This window comes from Ovis aries, chromosome 11 (assembly GCF_016772045.2).
Source record: "Ovis aries strain OAR_USU_Benz2616 breed Rambouillet chromosome 11, ARS-UI_Ramb_v3.0, whole genome shotgun sequence".
NCBI lineage: Eukaryota > Metazoa > Chordata > Mammalia > Artiodactyla > Bovidae > Ovis > Ovis aries.
This window is the reverse complement of record NC_056064.1, coordinates 48,553,713-48,573,530: the sequence shown is the minus strand read 5'-3', so window position 1 is coordinate 48,573,530 and position 19,818 is coordinate 48,553,713. Positions and strand designations below refer to the sequence as shown.

The following is a 19,818-nucleotide window of genomic DNA, read 5'->3' as shown; positions in this document are numbered from 1 at the left end:
TACATTGCTCTCAAAGGCTTATCTTGTTAATTATCCTTTAAGGCATTATCATCCGCCTATCCCTGCGCTACAGTTGAAAAAAAGAGCCCAAGCAGGCTGGTAACCTGATCTCGTTCACCAGGTGAGTCCTGGATGGAGGTGGAAACTACGCTACCAGGAGCAAAATACCCTTAGGGATTTGCCGGAACCCTCGGTGTGGGAAGAGCCTCTCCTGCCTCACTCCAGCCGAGGCTCAATCCGGACCGCAGCAGGTTCGGTTCTAACCGCTGGCCCCTGCCTCTCAGAGAAGCGCCCTGCACGCGGTGGGCGTCTAATAAAGGCAGCCTGTATTTCGCGGACAAAAGCTCTCCCTTAAGCGGGTTGAACTCCAGGCCCTCCTGGCACCACAGAGGTCGGCGCCGCCACCCAGATCCTTTGCCCGCTCCTTCCTCAAGTTCTGCGTGGGACAGCAGGGCTCACCAGCCCGGACCGCCGCGCCCAGGCCGAAGCCAGGCCTGACGCCTCCGCCCCCCCTCGGTGCTCCGCGCGCTGCCGCCCAGGCCCCGCCCCCGGCCCCTCCCCGCCTCGTCGGCCCCGCCCCCGTCTCCACCCCGCCCCCCGGAGCCGCTGAGTGGCGGCGGCGGCCCCAGGACCGGGTTTCCTCAGACAAGAGGGCGGGTGGAGGAGGAAGCGGCCGAGCCCAGAATCCTGCTCCGGCGCCGCCGAGCACCGCCCGCCACAACCGCCCGGCCCCGTCGGCTCCTGGGCCTCACCGAGCCGAGAAGAGGGAACGGCAGAGGAGGCTGCGTGGAGGCGGCGGGGGCGCGGGCGGAGGCGGCGCGGCCGGCCGCGGCTGCCGCTTTGTTGTGCGGCCCGGGCCAAGGAAAGAGAAGTGGGAGGAGGGGGGAGCTCGGCGTCCCGCTCCCTCCGCGGCTCATGGCGACGACGCTCGGCACATCCGGGACCCTCCGGCCGTGGCGGCCGCGGCGCCGGCTGCTCGGGCCCCAGCCCCGGCCGCTGTGGTGACTGCGCCGCGCCTCACCGTCGCCCCCGCCCCGCCCGCCGCCCGCCGGCCCCGGGCCCCGGGCCCCGCGCCGCGGCCGCAGCCCCGCCGCCGCCCCCGCCGCCGGGGACATGTCTAACCCCGGGGGCCGGAGGAACGGGCCCGTCAAGCTGCGCCTGACAGGTGAGGGGGTTGGGCGGGCGGCGGGAGCCAGGCCGGGGCGGCGGCGGGGTGGGCGAGCCGGCGGGGGGTGCCTGTGGCCTTGAGAAGGGCCAGGGTCGCGATCAATGGTGAGTGGGAGGTCGGGGACGTGGGAAGGCCTAGTTCAGGGAGAGTAACTGCAAAACCAGTCTCCCTCGTTGGGAGATTCTTAGAAAAGCCAAGGGTGACTCGGGGGTCTTTTGTTGTTGTTGTTGGGGGGGGGGTCCCCCCGTTGGAATTCCAGGCGGATTTGAGGTCGAAAAGCCTTGGCCGAGAAGCACGACTCTCTCCCGGGGCGTCGGGGAGCAGCCCTTGGGCTGCTGCCCAGGTGGGGTCGTGGAGGGGATGAGGAGCTCCTGTGGCGGGGATTATTGAATCCGGCTGCTGACTGCGCGCAGTAAACACTCCTTAAAGATGGAGCGCTTAACGGGAGGGTGTGTGTGTGTGTTCCCCGGTTGTTAACTTGTTCGCCCACTTATGCCCGCGTGCAAAACCTTCCCTCTCGGCTGCCAGGCGCAGCCGTCGGTTCCACACACCTGAAACGCACGACTTTATAGGGAAGGAGACCGAGGTTGACTTTTCCGGTGTGTCTGCCTGATCCGACGACTCGCGCTCATTGTACCCTCTGTGTTTTGGAAGTGTTTGATTGTAGGGTAGTATGTTTGGGGTTGTTCCTTGTAGGCCGCAGAACTTGTGTCTCGCTTCTAACTCTAGACCTGCTTTAAAAACACACTTTTTTTGAGTCCCTTTCTAAGTTTGTGCTCAAACGGACTTTGAAGCAGAGTTTTTCTCTCTCTCCCCACTCTCCTCCCCTTCCTTTTTCTAAATGGAAAAGAATGTCTGGAGGGGTTGCTGGATAGCAGGCTTTTCTTACGAAGTGTTTATGATCCCAGGTGTGTTAGATCTTTAGTGTTACAAGTACATTTTTGATCTTACATGGTCGTTTTACCCCATTTTAGGGAAAAATTATTTGGAGTTTGAAACGTGTAAATGAAACCATTGTAATTCTGGCTTCATTATTCGCTATTAATAAATTATGCAGGTTGATATTCGGATATGTGGCGAGAAAGATGACTTTCCTTAGAGAATGTGTGTGTGTGTGTGGGTGCGTGTGTAAGAATAAACTGTAATTATGTTTGTCTCCACTAGACTTTGAGATTTATATGGACTAATTTTGTAATTGAATGCTTGTCTGTTACATCCCAGTCCACTGGCTGAACTTTCGAGATAAAAACTTGCAGTGAATTAGGTATTCGAGAATTTAGCCTGACTGTATGTTGGCAGCAATTTTTAAAATATATTACTTTCATGACAGTTTTACTTTCTCTAGAGAATATTGCAAAGAATCATTAACTGAGTGGTTCTTAATGGAAAACCTGGATTGGGGGATGCCTGTCTCCCCTACTTCCCCCCATTCAGTTTCCTTATTTTCTTAATCAATGGAAACCTTTGTAAGGGACCTTTGTCGTAGAGTTTATCTACTGCTGTTCCTCTGTGGAGTCAGTCTTGTGTCAGTGATCATGGAAAGAACCTGTGATTCCAGGTGTGCAAAAGGCATCAGAAATAGCCTGGTGGCCACTTAATTCCTTCTAGGTTATATACACGATGAGAGCATGAGGGAGAAAACAGGGCTCTTGACTTTTTGCAGATAAAATGAGTTTGAGGTTTTTAATGTGATTCAGAAGATCTTGAAGTGTTTATCTGTGGTTTTCTTCCTACATATGATACATTATAAAAATTCATGAGTAAAGTTAGGAGAAAAGATTACACTTATTTTTGAAGGGATAGGGAATACTGGGCTAAATCTATAGAGTAATTTTGTATTTTTAGATTTTTCTGAGGAATTTTAAATACACTTTGTCCCCTTAATTGTAAAAACAGTTTTAGATACTCTCAGTTTCTTAAAACCATTGGGAATTTGTCTCTGTCATATTTTAAGAGAAAACTATTTAACTATTAAAAACTTCGCCTTCTTCCTTTTGGTTACGAATGGTAGAAGTCCCTTCTGTTTTGCCAGGAAGGTTAATATGTATTTTTTCATTTTTGTCCACTTACAAATTAGATGGTATAGATTTTAACAAATAGATTTTAAGAGCTGGATTCAATTAGCAGCTTTTTAGGACATAAACATTAAAGAGTTAGATGGAAAAGATTGTTTTGACTGACTGGATAAATGACAGGGCTGTGTTTGATGTGCGTCCAGGAATTGGTCTGGAGCTGGTGCCCAACTTTTCAGTCCATCTTGAGAAGCCAAATAAAATATTTAACCTAGGCCTCATTTTGTTTAAAAAAAAAAAAAAAAGGTTGATTCTTTGTTAAGACCTTAAGAAATGTTTGGCATACCTTTAGACTAAGTGTTTAACAGTTCATTTAGATCTGGGTTCCATAATAGAGGAAAATTACTTTTAAAAAATGGGAGGAGCAAATCCCATAGTGAATTTTTATTTGGATTACAGTATACTTGAACTGTCAGATGATGTAAAATAATTGTTCTTTGCTTTAAGTTAATACCATATTAGTATTTTACATTTATAGACTGTCTTTGATTTCAAGGTGCTTCATGAATTGTAGTTACTCAGTTATGTCCTTCACATAGAGCTGCCCCTTTACTGAAAGATGTAAACAGCTTTTGCATGGTGTTTGTCACAGATATACACACACACCCCTCCCCCCACATATACATTCTCACATGTACGCACAAACTGAAGGAAAAATATTTGAACCATGAGATCTCTGCACACAACAGATATTATACTTTTCCACATGTTATTCCTAAGACTACAGTCAACTGGCAAACTGTTTGATACTTCTTGATGCGAAGAAGGTAGTGCTAATTTAATATGAAATTTGAAATTCCTCAGGTCATTGGTGGTTAAGATCTGATGTGGTCCATCAAACTACTTTTTTTTGTGACACATTAACACTTGATCATTGAAATGGGCTATATGGTAAAGCTATCAATTTCAACTAGTATTTGTACAGAAAATTAATTATAAAATGTAAATTCTTATAGACTTATGCATAGGCTTTTCTTATGACGGTTTGGATAGAAGATATTCTTTGAGGTAAAAAATTGAGGGTAATTTTTTATATTATTACGTTTTTGGAAACCAAAGGCTGGAAAAGCAGTTTACTGTAATTTCTAATATTTAAAATTCTTAGATATGGAGAAATAACAGATTACTTCTCCAAAACATTCATTGTAGACCTGTTTGTAATTTAAATGTTTTTGTACACTGTTCCTTATTATTAATTTATAAAATCCTAAGCAGTAATGTGGTTAACTTTGGCCATAGCTAAAGCAAAATTAACTTTTAAAAAGTCTCATTTCACATATGCTGGTATCTTAGTATTGTTTTATTACATATTTTGTTGATTCAAAAATTTTAAAAGTTACAACTTGGTTCTCATAGTTTTCTAAGTGGGAATGTGCCTGTACACCATAGTGATTTGTTCTATGGGTGTTAATAATTTGAATGTCCCCAGTTCATATTTTTTTCCCTTGGTGTCTGAGGATGAAGCCAGTGTGACTTAGCTCCTTCCTTTTCTCTTAAGTTTATCTCTTCTAGTCTGACCTTCAGGCAGGGACTGAAGCTGCCTAGGTGCTTAATGTAGTTTGGTTTTCATTGGTGACTAAAGTGTGGATGTGTGTGTGTGTTTAACATGGATTCTGCTTTTTTCCTGTTGGTTGAACTATAACTGTCACAACATACTGACATTTATTTAGCATATAATTTAGCATATTTATTATATAACTCCATTTTCAAGGTAAATGAAGGTCCATGCTTTAGCCCTGCGAGGTCTTTATTTTATCCATTTTTGGTATCTTCCAACAATTTTGAAGGCTTTCAAAGATGTACTGTGCCTTACTCTTCGAGTAGTCCGTCCTTAACAGAACTTAATGTTTTATTTATGATTCAGTGCCATGTGGCTCAGTGGTAAAGAATCCACCTGCCATGCAGGAGTTGTGGGTTCAATCCCTGGGTCAGGACAATCCCCTGGAGAAGGAAATGGCAACCCACTCCTATATTCTTGCCTGGGAAATCCCATCTACAGAGGAGCCTGGCAGGCTACAGTCCATGGAGTTGCAAAAGAGTCAGACATGACTTGGCGATGGAACAGTAACAGCGATCCTTATGAATATGTTATTGTGCTGGTGTGATGTGTAGTACGAGGATGTCATCATGGTGTGTAGGGAGGACTGTTTGATTCTGGCTGTATGTTGCCCTGTTCTTACAGCTTTTTCTCTTTGCTCTCATTTTTGTTTATTGGTACTTTGTTCTAAGAATGCTAAACCTTGGAAATATATTGTTGTAATCAGCATTGTTATGTGTTTCTGTGTAAGGGACATGTATTGAATGCTTATTAAGTGCCACATACCATATTAAGTTTACATCTATTATTACTTGTAATTCTCATACTCCAAGAGGTAGGAGAAACTCGGAGAGGTTAAGTACATGTCAGAGCCCAAGTTGTCTGTTTAGAGTGCCTGTTACAAACTTTTAAGATCTTGTGTAGAAAATAAAACAGTTTCATTTATTTTGACTTAGCCTTGTCCCTCGAAATCTTTGCTCATCTTTTAAGGCTCAACTCAAGGAACCCTTATCCATAAATTTCTCCTTGACCGATGTTAACCTTTCCTCTGTGACTAAGAGGCTCTACTTCTAGCATCAGACCTAACTCTCAGAAGGCAGTGAGTTGTCTCGAGTTAGCTATGCTTAATGAGTGTTGTCAATGCTGTAAACTCATATGAAGGCAGAATCCTGTTTCAACATGGATTAAGAGCTTTCTGGCATTTTATTTTGAATGAATGCTGGAGACATAGAAGTAATTCTGTATATTTTTACATGTGTTCCTTATGACCAGTACTCTGGGTATGAGTGGCAAGAGATGAGGCTGTAGATAGGACCAACCCGTTTTAGGACCTTGTTATATAGAAGTTTTGCCAAGAAGTTTGATTTTTAAAATTTTTTACAGTGGTGGGAACCATTGAAGGATTTTAAGCTTCGATATATTCAGTGTTTAGAAGCTTCAATCTTCAGGCAATAAGGATGGACTGGAATGGAAACTGTGAAGACTGATTTTAGGATAACCAGTTAAGAGAATGCTATACAATCACCGGTATTCATGTTTTTTTCTTGTTTTAACTTTTATTTCTAAATTTTGTTTCTATAGATAATTGCTGTAAACAACTTGGTGTAGATTAGTTTCTTTTAAGGGTTGTTTTCTTAGGATATTTCCATGGAGTGCTATTGCATTAAAGGGTGCGGATCTTTTTAGGTGGTTGATGAATTTTTTTTCCTAAGGCTATTTCTTTAAAGAATTGTGCCTGTTTAGAGCGATTGAATAAATGTATCCCTCTTAATAAAGAATTGGCTCTTGTTCTTTTTTAAATGTTTGCTAACTTCATGACAAAGAGTATTTAGCAGTTTTTTGTAAAGTTGAGTATTTTCCTGTTAACTAATTATTTCTCTTTGTTGACTTGTTTGGTCTTGTCCTAGATATTGGTTAGGCTCTGTGTGTTTTTCTTGGGTGATCTGCTTGAGAATTGAAAAAGCTATTAATCTGTTGTCATACTTGTTACAGACATTTTCCCTATTTTGTTATTTGACTTTTAATTTTGATCATTTTTGGAAGAAAAGTGATTTTGAATAAATTTATTACTTAAGGAGTCAACTTTGTCCAACTTTCCCTTTGTTTTTTCTGTCTTTTAGGGAAGCCCTTTTCTTCAAATTAAATAGTAAATATTTAATTTTGTTTTATTTTAGTGTTTTTAAAAATGCTTTAGGAAGATATTGCCCCCCAAATTGCTATTCAGTCATCTCATCATTATTTGTTAACCAGTTCTTCCTTTTCATAGTGCTGTGATACCTTTTTGTTATGTTAATAATGTTAGTTACAATTGATGAGCTCTTGTTCAGTGCCATACTCTTTTCAATATTATAGCTTATAATTTAGTTTAATCTTCTCATTGTACCAGAAAAATATTTTTGCTCTTTTTATTTGCTCTTCCAAGTTAACTCCAATTAAATGGTTAAATTTAAAAACAAATTCATTGTGATTAGAATCCATTAATCTGGGAAAAGGAGGCATTTAAGTGTATTTCATTTTTCCGCCTAGAAACATGCAGTGTTTTTATGTTTATTTGAACTTTTGTTTATATTGCTTCAGTTCAGTTCAGTCGCTCAGTTGTGTCCAACTCTTTGCGACCCCATGAATCACAGCACGCCAGGCCTCCCTGTCCATCACCAACTCCTGGAGTTCACTCAGACTCACGTCCATCCAGTCAGTGATGCCATCCAGCCATCTCATCCTCTGTCGTCCCCTTCTCCTCCTGCCCCCAATCCCTCCCAGCATCAGAGTCTTTTCCAATGAGTCAACTCTTCGCATGAGGTGGCCAGAGTACTGGAGTTTCAGCTTTAGCATCATTCCTTCCAAAGAAATCCCAGGGCTGATCTCCTTCAGAATGGACTGGTTGGATCTCCTTGCAGTCCAAGGGACTCTCAAGAGTCTTCTCCAACACCACAGTTCAAAAGCATCAATTCTTTGGCGCTCTGCCTTCTTCACAGTCCAACTCTCACAGCCATACATGACCACTGGAAAACCATAGCCTTGACTAGACGGACCTTAGTCGGCAAAGTAATGTCTCTGCTTTTGAATATGCTATCTAGGTAGGTCATAACTTTTCTTCCAAGGTGTAAGCGTCTTTTAATTTCTTGGCTGCAGTCACCATCTGCAGTGATTTTGGAGCCCCAAAAAATAAAGTCTGACACTGTTTCCCCATCTGTTTCACATGAAGTGATGGGACCGAATGCCATGATCTTCGTTTAGACTAGCTTAATAGTTTTCTTTCTATGTTTTAGTGTAATTCCAGCTAATTTATATTTGTAGCATATTCATTGTATTTTCTAACCTTAGTTATTGGTTTGCATTTAGGATTGCAGTCATATCTATTTTTGTTTGATTAGAGCGACTTTGCTGAACACTGAGCCTACTAATATTTCACTAGTGGTAGTTTTCCAGATATCAGTATTTGGCATTTAAAAAAAAATTTATTTGGTTGCACCAGGTCTTGGTTGTAACATATGGTATCTAGTTCCCTGACCAAGAATCAAACGCTGGCCCCCTGCATTGGGAGCGTGGAATCTTGGCCCCTGGACCACTAGGGAAGTATTTGGCATTTTTTACAGTTGAGTGTTAACACTGAATTTTTTTTCTTTTCGTTTGGATTTTTGCACTAATATGTGATTAATTGAACAAAGTGAAGAATTTTATATTAGTTTATTTTAGAATCACTTCTAAAGGCATTGACTTTAAAAACTGCTTTTGATATGAATTTAGAAATTTCAACATGTGTCTTAAGTTTGGCAGTTTGGTCTGGTTTCTTATTAAAAATCCGCAGCAGACATAAAACTTAGTTTTAAAATAAATGCTGATTTTTAGGTAGGAGTTCCTACATAGATGATCGCACAAATCGCATTTCTTTCTTCCCCAAAAGTGTCCTCCTGCCTCTTCACAGTCAGTCTTCTGCCACCCCCGGTCCTTGGCAACCACTGATTCCCTTTCTGTTGCTGTAGTTTTGCCTTTCCTAGAATTTTATATAAATGGGACCGTACAGTATGTAGTATTCTGAGTCAGGCTTCTTTCCTTAGTGTGGTGCTTTTGAGGTCCATCCAAGTTGTGTATCAGTCGTTTGTTCCTTTTATTGCAGAAGAATATTGCATTATACCCCATTTTATTTACGCATTCACAAATATCCAGACATTGGTTTCCAGTTTTTTGCCATATGTAAGGCCATCATAAAGGAAATTTGGGTATACCTCTCTTTGTGAACATATTTTTATTTCTCTTGGGTAAATATTTAGGATTGTTGGATCATATGGTAAGTATGTGTTTAACTTAAACACCAAACTGCTAAACTGTTTTTCAAAGTTGTACCATTTTTGTTTTTCTGTCGGAAGCTTCTGAGAGTTCCAGTTGCTCCCAATCCTAGCCAGAGCTTTAGCACTTGCTGTTGTCAGTCTTTGATTTTAACCATTCTAATTAATGTGTGAAAGTGAAGTCGCTTAGTCGTGTCTGACTTTTTGCGACCCCATGGACTGTAGCCTACTAGGCTCCTCCCTCCATGGGATTCTCCAGGCAAGAGTACTGGAGTGGAATTGATGTGTAGAGATGACTTAAGTGTAGTTTTAGTTTTAATTCCTTTACTGACCTACAGTGTTAGGCATCTTTTAATAGACTTATTTGTCATCTGTGTATCTTTGGTGAATATATTTTCAAATCTTTTGCTCATAGTTTTAAAATTGGATTGTTTTCTTACTGAGTTTTGAGGATTCTTTTTGTATTCTGGATACAGGTTCTTCATCAGATAAGTGTTTGCAGATATTTTCTCCTAATATGCATGTGGCTTTCTCCTCCCCTTAATAGTGTCTCAAAGAGCAGAAGTTTTGAATTTTGAATAAGCCCTGTTCATCAGTTTTTTTCTTTATGGTTCATGCTTTTTATGTCGAATATAAGAAATCTTTTCCTAACCCACAGTTCTAAAGATTTTCTATGTTTTCTTCTGCAATATTTATATTAGCTCTTACATTTCGGTCCTCTTACATTTCGGTCTAGAACTCTCCTGCTGCTGCTGCTGTTTCTAAGTCGCTTCAGTTGTGTCCGACTCTGTGCGACCCCATAGACGGCAGCCCACCAGACTCCCCCGTCCCTGGGATTCTCCAGGCAAGAACACTGGAGTGGGTTGCCATTTCCTTCTCCAATGCATGAAAGTGAAAATTGAAGTCGCTCAGTCGTGTCCAACTCTTAGCGACCCCATGGACTGCAGCCTACCAGGCTCCTCTGTCCGTGGGATTTCCCAGGCAAGAGTACTGGAGTGGGGTGCCATTGCCTTCTCGCAAAGTTAATTTTTTAATTTGCTGTGATTAAGTAAGGGTCAGGTTCTTTTTCTTTTTTCTCACAGATAGCCAATTTTCCTCCCACCACTTGTTAAAATGCTTTTGTTTCCTCCATTGAATTGTCTTGGCACCTTGGCTAAAAATCAGTTGACAACATACATGTTCTCTTTCTGGACTCTATTCTGTTCCTTTTATCCAGCATTCTTTTCTTTGTAAACACTTTCTTATTACTGTAGCTTTAATATAAGTCTTCTGATTTCACTCATTGATTAAACTTTTTGGAAACATCTTGAAAACAGTTTAATAAGCATTGGGACCCCATAATGATTTAGAATATTGTTATGGTCTGGAGCCGTTATTTCATTTACTTAGTCAACAAATACTTACCAGTTTCTTGACATGTGTCAGATATTAATTTTTTAAATTCTATAATACCATGAATGGAAGTATAAGAAATCAGAATAAACCTAGGTTGGACTCACTTGTTTTTCTTTTTAAAATTCGATTACAAATCTTTAAGAAGTTTTTTATTATTTTTGTCTCTTACTGATGAAAGTGGATAACAATAAGCATACCATAATAAAGTTTGCTGTTTACAGCTACCAGCCCCTTGAAATAATTTTTGGAAAAAGGTGGGATAAAAAATTAACATATCTAAAATGTGGCAATAGAAAAGGATATAATTGTTTTGTTAAATGTGGGTTGAATTACATTTTTTAAAACTTTTTTTCTGTGAGCATTTTTCTATAAGACAAAGGAAAAACAATTTTTTATTGAAGTATAGTTGATTTATCATGTTAATTTTTGCTATACAGCAAAGTGATTCAGTTATATATATATATATATTTGTGTGTGTGTGTGTATATATATATATATATATATATATATATATTCTTTTTTTCCCCTGTTCTTTTCCATTATGGCTTGTCATATACAGAGTATAGTTCTCTGTGTTATACAGTTGGACCTTGTTAATTCATTCCATACATCTGCTAACTCCAGCTTCCCACTCCTTCCCTCCCGCAGCCCCCCTCCCCAACCCCCCGCCCCTGGCAGCTGTTTGGTGGATTAGGTTCATTTGTGTCATATTTTAGATTCCACAAGTGAGTGGTATGGTATTTGTCTTTCTGATTTACTGATAATCTCTAGTCCATCCATGTGGCTGCAGATGGCATTATTTCATTCTATTTTAATGGCTGAGTTGTATTCCACTGTATATATGTACCACGTCGTCTTTATCCATTCATCTGTTGATAGACATTTAGATTCTTTCTGTGTATTGACTACTGTGAAGAGCACTGCTATGAACATTGGAGTGAGTGTGTGTATCTTTTTGGATTAGGGTTGTAACTGGCTATATGCCCAAGAATGGGATTGCTGGATCATATGGTAATTCTGTAATTTTATTTATTTATTGGCTGTGCTGAGTTTTTAAAAGCCTCAATAGTTGTGGCACATGGGCTTAGTTGCTCTGTGGCCTGTGGGATCTTCCTGGATTAGGGATCGAACCTGTGTCTCCTGCACTGGCAGGCGGATTCTTTAGTGCTGAGGTACCAGCACTAAATTACCTCATATGGTAATTTTATTTTTAGCTTTCTGAGGAAGCTTTATACTGTTTTCCATAGTGACTGTACCAATTCACATTCCTACCAATGGCGTAGGAGGATTCTCTCTTTCCCACATCCTCTCCAGCATTTGTTATTTGTAGAGTTTTTAATGATGACCATTCTGACTGGTATGAGGTGGTATTTCACTGTAGTTTTGATCTCTAATAATTAGCGATGTTGAGCATCTTTTCATGTGCCTCTTGGCCATCTGAATATGGAAGAAAATTTTATTAAAATCTGAGCAGACTTTTTAATTTGACCACAGTGTATTCCTGGAAACTGTCATAAAGCAGACATCTACAGCGTAGACCTATTTACTGTTAAGGTTGGAGGTAGTTGGGATGTTGTGGAAAGTATAGAACTTGGAGCTAGGAAATGTGGGTTCGGATCTTAGCTGTGCCACTGATAAACTTTGTGTCTTTAAGCAAATCACTTATTCTCTTGGTGCCTATGCTTTTTAGTTATAAATACACGTTTATTTTTTTTTTTTTATTTTTATTTTTTCTAATACTAAAATGTTTATTTGAAAAGCATAAAAAGATATACTACACAAACTAACATGACAAAAAAAGAAGAGCAATACAGTATTATGTCACTAAAAGAAAATAAAAAGTTCTGACGCTGACCTTTGTTACCTGTAGACAATTAACAAACTTTTCTTTCAGTTCATGGTATGGAGCTGTCACTGCCAAGTAGCTGCCAAGCCAGAGTCCCCAGTTCCAAACCTTTCTCCCTTGTACCAGAAGTGGTCTTGTGCATAGTTTTCCCCTAAAAAAATGTCAGTGGAAGGGGACTGAATGTCAGACCTCAGGTTGAGGCTTTTCAGAAGCAGGTAAGATGGGTTCCTGCTCCTTTCTCAGCTGCTGGAGGATTCAAAGGTCCAGGATATAGACCATCACCTATTGATCAAGAATGTGTTCAGTGTACTGCTCAATAGCAATAAATATACTTTAATTAGGTTGAAGCTATTATGTTTTTGTAGTCCATTTACTATATAGCACTTAGCTTTTCCCAAGTAACATAAAAATGCTACCTTTAAGTGAAGTGCGTTTTTTTAAATAATCAGTTGTTTAAAAAAATTTTTTTTTATGTGGACCATTTTTAAAGTCTTGATTGAATTTGTTACAATATTGTTCTCTTTACGAGGCATGTGGGATCTTAGCTCAACTAGGGATCAAACTTGCAACCCCTGCATTGAAAGGCAAAGTCCTAACCACTGGATAACCAGGAAAGTCCCAGTCACAAAACTTTTAATATTAATACAAGTACTGGGTTGTGGAAAGGAATCTGTGGTGACAGAAGTCATAAAAGTGGTTTTGCCTCAGAGGAGCAAATCAAAGCGAAATAGCTAGAAAGTGGCTTGCATTAGGGATAATGGAAATGTTCTCCATCTTATTCTTGGAGGTGGTTTACAACTGTCAAAACTCATTGAACTGAGAGCTGTGTGTTTCAGTTCAGTTCAGTTCAGTTGCTTAGTCGTGTCCGACTCTTTGCAACCCCATGAATTGCAGCCTGTCCATCACCATCTCCGGAGTTCACTCAAACTCACGTCCATTGAGTCGGTGATGCCATCCAGCCATCTCATCCTCCCAGCATCAGAGTCTTTCCAATGAGTCAACTCTTCGCATAAGGGGGCCAAAGTATTGAGTTTCAGCTTTATCATCATTCCTTCCAAAGAACACCCAGGGCTGATCTCCTTCAGAATGGACTGGTTGGATCTCCTTGCAGTCCAAGGACTCTCAACACCACAGTTCAAAAGCATCAATTCTTCAGCACTCAGCTTTCTTCACAGTCCAACTCTCACATCCATAGCCTTGACTAAACGGACCTTTGTGGGCAAGGTAATGTCTCTGTTTTTTAATTTCATGGCTGCAATCACCATTTGCAGTGATTTTGGAGCTCGCCAAAATAAAGTCTGACACTGTTTCACTGTTTCCCATCTATTTCCCATGAAGAGATGGGACCAGATGCCATGATCTTCGTTTTCTGAATGTTGAGCTTTAAGCCAACTTTTTCACTCTCCTCTTTCACTTTTATCGAGGCTTTTTAGTTCCTCTTCACTTTCTGCCATAAAGGCGGTATCATCTGCATATCTGAGGTGATTGGTATTTCTCCCGGCAATCTTGATTCCAGCCTGTGCTTCATCCAGCCCAGCGTTTCTCATGATGTACTCTGCATATAAGTTAAATAAGCAGGGTGACAATATACACCCTTGATGTACTCCTTTTCCTATCTGGAACCAGTCTGTGTGTTTACTGTATGTAAATTATACCTCAATTTCTGAAAATGCATGAGATAGCTTCAAAAGCAGAGCAAGGCCTATGCATGTGCGCTCAGTTGCTTCAGTCATGGCTGACTCTTTGGGACTATAATCCACCAGGCTCCTCTGTCCATGAGATTCTCCAGGCAAGAATACTGGAGTATGCCCTCCTCAAGGGAATCTTTCCAACACAGGGATCGAACCAGTGTCCCTTAGGTCTCCTGCACTGCAGCAGGTTCTTTACCACTAGCACCACCTGGGAAGCCCAACTAAGCCTACAGGTGAGTTGACTCGACTTAGCAAATGTCTTCTAAACTTCACATTTTCAGTGCTGGATGAGACATGGCATTCATCTTTATCTATCTCTTAAGGCTCCAGTAAAAAGTCCTAAGATATGGTGAATCCTTTTCATTAGTCCCATTTCAATTCAAATTCCACCGCATCACAAGGTTGGGACAGAAGCGGCTGGAGCAGGTATCCTCTGCATTCTCTTAAAGTGATGGCCCTGAGACATCCACACCCTCAGTGATGTCTTGACTCGTATCCACCAAGCTCAGAGTTCAGGTCTGTGGTCTGGTTCAAGTGTTGTCCGTGAAGTTTTCCTACCGCGTACGCGTCACGGCGAGGTGACCTAAATACACGTTTAAAATGACAGTGTTATTTATTTTAGGATCCTGCTAGATAAGAAATAATGTATGTGGAAAATACTATTCAAGCTGTATTCAAGTATTATGTTAATATATTTTGATATTTTTATCCAAAGATTGTGTTTTATTTTGTTTCTAATTTTTTGTTGGAGTATAGTTGATTTACAGTGTTGTGTTTCTGCAGTACGGCAAAGTGAATCATCTATGTATATACATATATCCACTCTTTCTAAGATTCTTTTCCCATTTAGGTAATTACAGAGTATTGAGTAGAGTTCCCTGTGCTGTACTGTAGGTTCTTATTGTTTATTTTTTATATATAGACTGTGTGCAAAGATAGTGTTTTAAATAGTCATAACCAATTATATGTTGTTTTATAGGAGCAAGTACAACATTAAAGAAGTAAAGGAGCTTGGGAGAATAATTTGAATGGCTTAGGGTTTTGGAGATGGGAGAGCTGGTTCCATCCACATCGCCAATAACTTTTTGCTGGTACTTTCAAAAGTTGCCTGTAGTTTCATCTCTTGCCAGTAGGTGGAGATATTTCTGCATAGGTAGATACGAACAGTGTGTAAAAGAAACTTGTAAAACTGAAACTCAAAGTTGTAAAAAAGAGTTCCTAAAGAGAGTTGGAGAATTAGAAACTATCAGCGGTGATGCTGGCTTCTAGTGAAAACCCATGCTTTAGGATAAACTTCCTTCTATAGACTGTATGTTGTTAATGTAGGTATAGGAAGAATGCGTGCACGTGTGTGAAGTCGCTTCCGCCGGTTTCCACTCTTTGCGACCCCGTGGACTGTAGCTCTCCAGGCTCCTCTGGCCTGGATTCTCCAGGCAAGAATACTGGAGTTGGTTGCCATGCCCTCCTCCAGGGGATCTTCCTGACCCAGGGATCGAAGCTGCTTCTCTTACGCCTTTTTCATTGGCAGGTGGGTTCTTTTCCACTGGCATCACCTGGGAAGCCCCCCAAATTATTTTTGTTATATTAGAATTGCAAACATTGGTAGTTAATTCATTTTTAATTTTTGTATGATCTTATGTCATCAGCCTTTAACTTTCTCTTGCAAAATAGAAAATTTATTGGTTATTCAGAATCATATGAAGTTAATTCTAAATAAGATTGAAAGAACTTTATTAAAAATTGAGTTTTGTAAAGGAAGAAGAATGAAAAAGAGTTTTAAAAGTAAAATGGTATTTGATATATTCAAAATACTATGTCTGACACAGTGCTTGATACATAGTGTATCTTCGGTAAATATTTGTGAATTCAAGAATGATGACATTGAAAAAAATGCTTACATGGTTTGAGGACTTCATCTGAAACATATAATAGTCTCTCTCTATGATGTTATTACTGAATTAACTGATATTTGTGCCTTAGTAAATTTTGACAGTGTTAAGTTATAAAGATAGAGGACTGAAGTACTCATTTAGGTTAGTATTTGACTTAAAGAATAGTAATCTTTCACCATCTGCAAAATTTACTTCTCTACAAAGTGAAGATCAGTCTGATATTCAGTGCAAGAGATTTGTTTTTGCAGTGTCACCTAAGAAATTCACATGTATAACAAGTCTGTCAGTGTTAGGAAGATAATATTTTTCCAGAACTTTATAGTTTTAACTTGTTCTCATTTGTTATCTAATTTAATTGCTATTCAGATACTGACTTAGGTATTCTAAATCAGTGAAAGTGAAATATAATCTTTTATCTGATGAAATTTTTTTTCTTGAATCTTACAAAGAGAATAGTATCAGTTTTTTTTGAGGGAACAATTGGTACAACTTTTTAAGTTCCATAGAGAGAAGGTTGGTTGTACCAAAAGTCTTTCATAATGAAATATGAATCCTTATACATTTTAGTTTTTTATTTCCTGTATATGTGTATGTGTGTGTCAGTTGCTTAGTCGTGTCCAACTCTCTGCAACCCCATGGACTACATGTAGCCCGCCAGGCTCCTCTGTCCATGGGACTCTCCAGGCAAGAATACTGGAGTGGGTTGCCTTTCCTTCTCCAGGGGATCTTCCTGACCCAGGGATTGAACCTGGGTCTCCTGCATTGCAGGCAGATTCTTTGCTATCTGAGCTATAGGGCAGTCCCTTCTATTTCTTAGTTGTTTTGAAATTTTAAAAATTTAAGTAGATAGGAAAGCTTAGGTAGTGAACTGCTCTTTTTATTATTTTAAAATATGTTGGTGATGTTATTTCAAGTTTTTCTGATTTCCAGTTTAGTTGTCTTAAATCTTTTTTTCTCTAACTAGAGAGAGGACTTGGAATGGTGATGAAATGCTTATGTATCCGTTCCGTGATCATTTTTGAGAGTCTTACATGCACCTTACTTACCCTTAGGGGTAGGTTTTGGGATTTCAGGAAGAGCTTGGATCCTCATCTTGCTTTCAGGGAACCTGCAGTGTAAACAAGCAGAGACAAGACTTGATGGATGAAGTAACTGAACAGTTAACGCTAGAGTACATGCAATGAGGGTAAAATAAAAGAATGAAAACCTGTGGATATTTTTGAGGGAGTTCAGGGGAGCTCAATTTTTAGATTCTAAAGTTGATTAATTTTTTATATTTTCTTCCTTTCTCTTTACAAAAGAAAGGCATATCTCTTGGCCATCCCAAATAATATCGTCCTGGGTTAAGAGATTTTCCAGGCCACCTAAGAGACAAGTTGATATATTGATGAGGTTGTTGAGAAGTCAGTGACTCCAATGAGTGACACCTTTTCACAAGTCATATAGTTTCAACCCTTTAATTTAATTTAGGGACTCAATCAAGTTGCTAGTTGATCATTAAAAATTTTTTTCATAAAAATAAGCTTTCTTAGCACTTGAATTTATAAAAATGAAAAATTGAAATAAAATATTTTCAATAAGCATTCATTGATAGACACATGAATGAATTAAAAATAAAACCTCATCCATCTTATGAAATGATGCATTTCTGATTCTCCTTTTCCTCATCTCCTCTCCCCCCTTTTGAATAAGTGTGTGTGTGGATGTTAGTCTCTCAGTTGTGTCCAACTCTTGGCGACTCCATGGATGTAGCCCACCAGGCTCCTCTGTCCAAGGAATTCTCTAGGCAGGAATACTGGAGTGGGTTGCCTTTTCTTCTCCAGGCGAACTTCCTGACCCAGGGGTCAAACCCGGGTCTTCTGTATTGCAGACAGATTCTTGACCATCTGCGCCACCAGAAATGACTGGTTTGTTCTGATTAGGAGGCAGGGAAGGCCTATACATTCATTGTATTTGGTTGTATATCTAAAGTCACTTTTAAAGTATAGGCCCATTGCCCCTTGCTTACCTTTCTTTTTTGAATTTACTTATTATAGAAACCAGATCTATTAAATACCTCCGTCTAAGAACTCTGTATGATTTGCTTCTAGCCTTGTTTCCCATCATGCCTGTGTTCCATCATATGCCTATATTCCACGTTCTGAATTCCTCTTCTTTTCCTGTTCTTCACATTTTCTCATATCTCCCAAATTTTGATGGTACTGTTTCCTGAGACACTATTACAATATTTTCTTTCTAACCTAGTTGCTCTGCCCAGTCACTAGGCTTTTAAGACAGCTGAAGCATTATCTCCTCTGAGAAGTCATCCCAGACTTTCCCAGTTTGAGTTAGGTGCCCCTCTCTAATAGTTAGGGTCCTGATAGAGACAGATAACATTCTCACAAAAGATGAAGGAGAATGTCCTTCAGAGATTACTTAGAATGAATGGGCAGGATTAAGGGAATCCAACTAGGAATGGTGCAGCACCTTGGGACTAGCAGTGATGGGAAGTTGCATCATCTTTGCGCAAGAAAGGGAAAGGGAGAGAGTTGCCATGGAAACCCAGAGAGACCCTTGCTGTTGCTTCTCATTTGCTGAACCCACTTTGAAGGTGAAGGGTAAGTGAGGCCAGTTAATATAGTCCATAAATGTCAGCCTCCTAGGACACTGTGTGCTAATTAAAGGATGGAGAATGATCTGAAGGAGCAAATAGAAATATACAGAACACCCGTATTTATATTCCTATAATACGTTAGCATACGCCATTGCATCATTTATTATATTGACTTAAAATTCATTGTTTGTGGTGATGTTTTCCTCATAGCACTGTGAACTCCTCTCTGTAGCTATGAACTAGCTCTTACTCATATTTGTCTGCCCATAGTGCTTATTAGATATTTGTTAAGTGCAAAGAAAGCAATGAATAAGATACATAATTTAAAAGATCTGTTCTACTTAGTGGTAACGTGTTGTTGATTCTTAGTTCAGAAGAGTAAGTCTATAATTTTTGCTTTGTTTGGCAGTTTTGATGCTTCTGCAGTAATTGACTTACTCATTTAGATTGAAGAAAGGCCAGGGATTAATTTAGGCCATAATAGATAACTTCTGTGTTTAGAAGGATTATAATAGAAGACTGATTTATCTGAGCTCAGTGGCATAATAAGTGTATTTATGTACCTTCTTTTGCTATAGGAGAATTATGATGCAGGGAAAGAATCTGTAGAGGCTGTAAGGCCATAAAATTATGTTGATTTCAGGTAGAAATCAATATGATCAAATATTATTAGATATCAGAGAAGGCAATGGCACCCCACTCCAGTACTCTTGCCTGGAAAATCCCATAAATGGAGGAGCCTGGTAGGCTGCAGTCCATGGGGTTGCTCAGAGTCAGACACGACTGAGCAACTTCACTTTCACTTTTCGCTTTCATGCATTGGAGAAGGAAATGGCAACCCACTCCACTGTTCTCGCCAGGAGAATCCCAGGGATGGGGGAGCCTGGTGGGCTGCCATCTATGGGGTGAGACAGAGTCGAACATGACTGAAGCGACTTAGTAGCAGCAACATGCCTTATTAGACTTTCTCTGGGTTATTACATAGCTTTTTCAAGTCTCTTAAATGAAAGCTGGTCTCTATATAGAAAGTGCACCCTCGTTGCTAGCCAAATTCTTTCCCTCACCCCAGTTAAACTAATTATCAACTATTTGCTATAAAGGCTTGTTAGAATTGCTGCATGAAAAATTACTCCAAAACTTAAAGGCCTAAAACAAGCAGTAATTTTATTCTCTCTCATGATTTCCGTGGGTCACAAGTTCGGAAAGGGCTCTGTTGGGTGGTTTTGGTGCAGGATCTGTCATGTATTTTTATGCAAATGGTGACTGAAACTGAAATAACTGGTGACTGGCTGGGCATTTATATCTTTTCAGGTCATCTGTCAGCCTTTCCATGTGGTT

General features: G+C 40.0%; 1 protein-coding gene across 1 annotated transcript in view; it reads left to right on the top strand.

Annotated features, from left to right (window-relative positions):
* The first annotated feature begins 643 nt into the window (after positions 1–643).
* SMURF2 (SMAD specific E3 ubiquitin protein ligase 2) overlaps positions 644–19,818 on the top strand; it is a 117,627-nt gene continuing 98,452 nt past the window's right edge. Inside the window, exon 1 of the mRNA XM_027974335.2 lies at positions 644–1,165. Within this exon, the coding sequence (XP_027830136.1) occupies positions 1,114–1,165 (52 nt within the window). The 5' untranslated portion in view covers positions 644–1,113. The remainder of the gene's footprint in view (positions 1,166–19,818) is intronic.